Source organism: Chiloscyllium plagiosum, chromosome 12, assembly GCF_004010195.1.
Source record: "Chiloscyllium plagiosum isolate BGI_BamShark_2017 chromosome 12, ASM401019v2, whole genome shotgun sequence".
Taxonomy (NCBI): Eukaryota; Metazoa; Chordata; class Chondrichthyes; order Orectolobiformes; family Hemiscylliidae; genus Chiloscyllium; species Chiloscyllium plagiosum.
In genome coordinates this window covers 47,224,845-47,230,427 of record NC_057721.1, presented here as the reverse complement: position 1 = coordinate 47,230,427, position 5,583 = coordinate 47,224,845, and the positions used below count along the sequence as shown (strand labels likewise).

Sequence of the window (5,583 nt, the reverse complement as noted above, 5' to 3'; positions counted from 1 at the left end):
AATCTTAGCAGCACTTATACACTTAATGGTAAGGTCCTAGGGAGTGTTGTTGAACAAAGAGACCTTGGAGTGCAGGTTCATAGCTCCTTGAAAGTGGAGTCGCAGGTAAATAGGATAGTGATGGCGGTGTTTGGTATGCTTTCCTTTATTGGTCAGAATATTGATTATAGGAGTTGGGAGGTCATGTTGTGGCTGTACAGGACACTAGTTAGGCCACTGTTGGAATAATGCATGCAATTCTGGTCTCCTTCCTATCAGAAAGATGTTGTGACACTTGAAAGGGTTCAGAAAAGATTTACAAGGATGTTGCCAGGGTTGGAGGATTAAAGCTATAGGGAGAGGCTGGACAAGCTGGGGCTGTTTTCCCTAGAGCGTCGGAGGCTGAGGGGTGACCTTATAGAGGTTTACAAAATTATGAGGGGCATGGATACGGTAAATAGGCAAAGGCTTTTCCCTGGGGTCGGGTAGTCCAGAACTAGAGGGCATAGGTTTAGGGTGAGAGGGGAAAGATATAAAAGAGACCTACGTGGCAACTTTTTCATACAGAGGGTGGTACGGGTATGGAATGCACTGCTAGAGGAAGTGGTGGAGGCTGGTACAATTGTAACATTTAAGAGGCATTTGGATAGGTATATGAATAGGAAGGGTTGAGGGATATGGGCCAGGTGCTGGCAGGTGGGACTAGATTGGGTTGGGATATCTAGTCGGCATGGACGGGTTGGATTAAAGGGTCTGTTTCCATGCTGTGCATCTCTATGACTCTATACATGAGTTTGTACTATACAAGCTTATTTTAACTAAGATAATTAGGTCAAACATACTTTAATTTCAACAGGATTTAAATAAAGGTTTTGAGGATCCAAGGATTTTTCTCTTATGGCTTTAATTAAATACCAATAAAATGAAGCTGGCTACAACTGCAACAAGGTTAAATGTCTCAGATTTGAGCTCAGCTATTTAAACATAGCATCGAAGGGCCATGCTTTACAGTGGAACTGTATGTGGAATCTTTCAGCTTACAATACAATGCCCCCAAAACACTTTGTTTAGGTCCAGTTCACATAAACATGCAATAATTAGAAAAATATTTATTAAATACCCACTAAAAAAAATGGACAAATATGAAATCATCATGACCAAAGGTATACAGGAACATAGGAACAAGTGTAGGTCACTTAGTCCCTTGAGCCTATTCTGCCATTAAATGAGATCATGGCTGACCTGTGGCTTAATTCCATATACCTGCCTTTGGCCCATATTGCTTTATACCTTTGCTTAACAAAAAAAGTTATCCAGCTCAGATTTCAAATTACCAACTGATCCAGTATCTGCTGCAGTTTGTGGAAGAGAGTTCCAAAATTCCAGCACCCTTACATGTGGGAGTGCTTCCTAACATCTCTGCTGAACAATTCTATAATTCTAATTCTCAGACTATACCCCTACTTCCAGAATACCGAACCGATGGAAATAGTTTCTCTCTTCAACTACCCTATCGTTCCTTATTAATATTTTGAAGACTTTGACCAGATCATTGCTTCTAAATTCTTGAGAAAATAAATCTAATTTGTAGAATCTCTCCTCATAACTTGAACACTGAAGTTGTATCCCCTCATAGGCCAATATCCTTCTTAAGGTGTGGTGGCAAGATTTACATTCCAAGTGGGTTCGAACCAAAGTTTTGTATAATTGCAGCATAACATCTGCATCTTTGAACTTGAGTCCTTGAGACAAAGGCCAGCTTTCCATTAGCTTTCCTAATTACATTCTGCATCTGTTTATGAGATTTTAAAGATTTATGCACTTGAACCCCCAAGTCCCATACTGTGAAGGAATTAGTCACTTTTTTAGCCATCAAAATTTAAAAGGCCTAGCACGTGATGAGTTGCACATTATAAATCAAACTTCAACTTTACTTTTAAACTTATTACCGAGCTGGTCACAAAGTAAAAGGACTCCACAAAAAACAAATTTTCTTGCAAAAAAATGAATAGGACATTACTTACAGAATCATAAAGTTGCTTGCACGTCTGACTTGCATCAATCTTTCCAGCAAAGGATGCTGTAGGGATAATAGTATTTAATTCGTGAACTATCCTATCGTCAATTTGTCGCATCACCCGCAATGCATCCTATTGATAGAAACAAAGAAGGAGGTTTTGCTTTAATAATACTGAAAAATTCACTGATGTAGTTAGACAAAGTCTAGGCATAATTGATAGCCAAATAAGCCACCTTTTCCTTCTAGCTGGTGGAGTTCACAACTTTGGAAGTTGCTGCAGCACATCTTTTGAATGGTACATCCTATAGTCTTGATGCACTGGTTGGGATGACAGTGAACTTTTAAACTGGTAATGGGATGCCAATCAAGCACATTGTTTTGCCCGAGAGGTGGTGTGCAAGCTCAAATATTGCCAGCCTTGCATTCATCCAGTGAATCAGAGATTATATTAAACTTCTTACTTGTTATTTGTAGTCGTTGTAAAGGCTTTGAGGAATTAAGAAAATATGAGTCCCTTCCCACAGAATACCCAGCAGTGGCCTGCTCTTATAGAGCAGTATTTATGTGGCTGATCCATTTAAGTTTCTCATTAATGGTGCCAGACAGAATGTCATCAGAATGGTCTTTACCTGGCACAAATGTTATTTGCCACTTAGTCCAAGCTTGAACATTAACCATGTTTTGTTATATATGTGCATTTCAAATGGAAATGAGCACTGTGCAGTGAACATTCCCATTTCAGTCCTTATGACGGATGAAGCAGTTGAACGTTGTGAATGTAGGAGACGATCTGGACTAACTCCTGCAACAATGTTCTATAGCGAAGATGATTAGTCTTCAAAGATCATAACAATCTTCCTTGATGCTTATTTTCCCCTCGATTCACATTTACTTGAAATTTTGCTGTACTCAATCAAATACTGCCTTGATGCCAAGGGTAATCCGTCTCTCGTTTTGTATCTGAAATTCAGCTCTGTGTCTATGTCAGGACCAAGGCTGTAATGAATTTTAGTACTGATTGGCACTGCCAAAACTCAAATTGAGCACCAACGAAGCAGGTTATTATTGCATAAATGCTCCTTGATATCATCCTAGACAATCCCTTCATCACTTGTCTGACGATTGAGAGTAGATTGATCGAGTAGTAATTGACAAAATTCGACTTATTGTGGTCATGTGTACTTGGGCAATTTTCTGGAATATTGCACAGATGCCAGCCTTCAAGCTGTTCTGGAAACAAAACCTGTTTAAGAGCATGTGTAACTCTGGTACACAAATATTCAATACTAATGCTGGGATGGTGTCAGGGCCATAGCCTTTGCTACTTCTAGACTCTTCAGGCATTCCATCATATCACATGGAGTGAATCAAATTGATGACAAAGTGGCAGGAAGAAGCTAAGATGGATCAGCTACCCCGTAATTCTGACTGAAAGTGATTACAAATGCTTGCAGCTTGATATTTTCATAGATGCACTGGACTTCAACCATATTGAGGATGGGAATGTAAGTGGAACTTTCTCCTAAGGTTAGTTGTTTAATTGCACACTATAGTTCACAACTGAATATGGGAGGACTACAGAATTTTGATCGAATCCATTGGTTGTGGCATTACTTAGATATTAATGGCATGCTGTCTCCACCATCCCATTTAATCATGGTAGCATCACACTGGTAGAATGTGTCCTCAGTGTGAACAGGGAACACAGTTTCTACAGAACTGTGACAATCATTGTTATGAGATTTCCATGAAGATCTCATTATCTCAACAGTGCCCCTCAGCTGAGGTGCGGTAACCCTTAGGTTAAACAGTAGTTGTTTCTCTATTTCTATGGTTCTCTGAGACATTGGAAAATTTACCTTTGGATATACCTTCAACAAGTAGACTGGTGATGATGAGAAAAAAAAAGGTTTTTCCTTCTTACTGGTTCCATCATCTGCCACAGATGTAGTCTGGCACAGATGTCCTTTAAGACTTGGCCAGTACATCAGCAAAATTGCTACTTAAGCACTTTCACTAATACTGAAGTCTTCCAATGAGAACACATTTTGTGCACTTTCTATTTCCAGTGGGTTTTTTTCCCATGATGTTCAACATGGGTGGAATGTTTCCTTGCCACTTTTGCTACAACTAGATTCGATGTAGAATTAACATTAAGACTTTCCAGAGCCATTCCCTCTGGAGTGATCACAATTATGTCACCACTTGTAATGGTTCTGTTCTGTCTATGGGACAGGAAAAATACTAAAATGATAAACCTTACATCAACAAACAACATCTTCTGACATGCACTGGTAATGGCTGGATATTAGAAAAGATAAGGGGCAAACCAACCCAAGAATATTGAAGCAGGAGGTATCGGACAACAGCTTAGTGGGTGCTTGCACAATGCTTGAAATTTGAATCAAGTTCTCTGAACATCTGCTGGACACTGCAGCAAAATGTCCATGCCTCTGCCTTCTCCATTGCAGTGTTAAAATATATGAACACAAGGAAACATGCCGTTTGGTTCAACTCGTCAATGCCGACTAGATATCCTAAATTAATCTAGCCCCATTTGCCAGCACTTGGCCAATATTCCTCTCAACCCTTCCTAGTCATAGACTCATTCAGATGCCTGTTAAATGCTGTAATTGTACCAGCCTCCACCACTTCCTCCGGCAGTTCATTCCATACATGCACCACCCTCTGTGTGAAAACGTTGGCCCTTAGGTCCCTTAAATATCTTTCCCCTCTCACCCAAACCTATGCCCTATTAATTCTGGACACTCCATTCCAGAGAATAAACCTTCACTATTCCCCCTATCCTTGCTCCTCATGGTTTTATAAACCTCTATAGCATCACCTGTCAGCCTCTGATGCTCCAGGAAAATAGCCCCAACCTATTCACCTTCTACCTATAGCTCAAACCCTCCAACTCCGGCAACGCTTTTCTAAGTCTTTTCTGAACCCTTTCAAGTTTCACAATATCATTCCTATAGCAGGGAGACCAGGACTGCACACAGTATTCCAAAAGTGGTCAAACCAATGTTCTGTACATCTGCAACATGACATCCAACTTCTATACTCAATACTCTGACCAATAAATGAAAGCATGCCAAGTGCCTTCTTCACTATCTGGTGACTCCAGTTTCAAGGAACTCTGGACCTGCATATCAAGATCTCTTGTTTGGCAACACTCCCCAGGACCTACCATTACGTGTATTGGTCCTGCTCTGATTTGCCTTTCCACAGTGCAGCACCTCACATTTATCTAAATTAAGCTCCATCTGCTACTCCTCAGCCCTTTGGCCCATTTGATCAAGATCCTGTTGTACTCATAGAACACAGAAGAATACAGCGCAGTACAGGCCCTTTGGCCCTCGATGTTGCGCCGATCCAAGCCCACCTAACCTACACTAGCCCACTATCCTCCATATGCCTATCCAATGCCTGCTTAAATGCCCATAAAGAGGGAGAGTCCACCACTGCTACTGGCAGGGCATTCCATGAACTCACGACTCGCTGAGTAAAGAACCTACCCCTAACATCTGTCCTATACCTACCACCCCTTAATTTAAAGCTATGCCCCCTCGTAATAGCTG

The 5,583-nt window shown here is 40.8% G+C and overlaps 1 protein-coding gene across 2 annotated transcripts in view; it reads right to left on the bottom strand.

The window, feature by feature from the left end:
- The window catches only part of mix23 (mitochondrial matrix import factor 23), a 25,207-nt gene that overhangs the window by 13,826 nt on the left and 5,798 nt on the right, over positions 1–5,583 (bottom strand). For both annotated transcript variants that reach the window (XM_043700973.1, XM_043700972.1), the window contains exon 2: positions 2,004–2,129. In XM_043700973.1, coding sequence (XP_043556908.1) covers positions 2,004–2,129 — 126 coding nt within the window. The remainder of the gene's footprint in view (positions 1–2,003; positions 2,130–5,583) is intronic.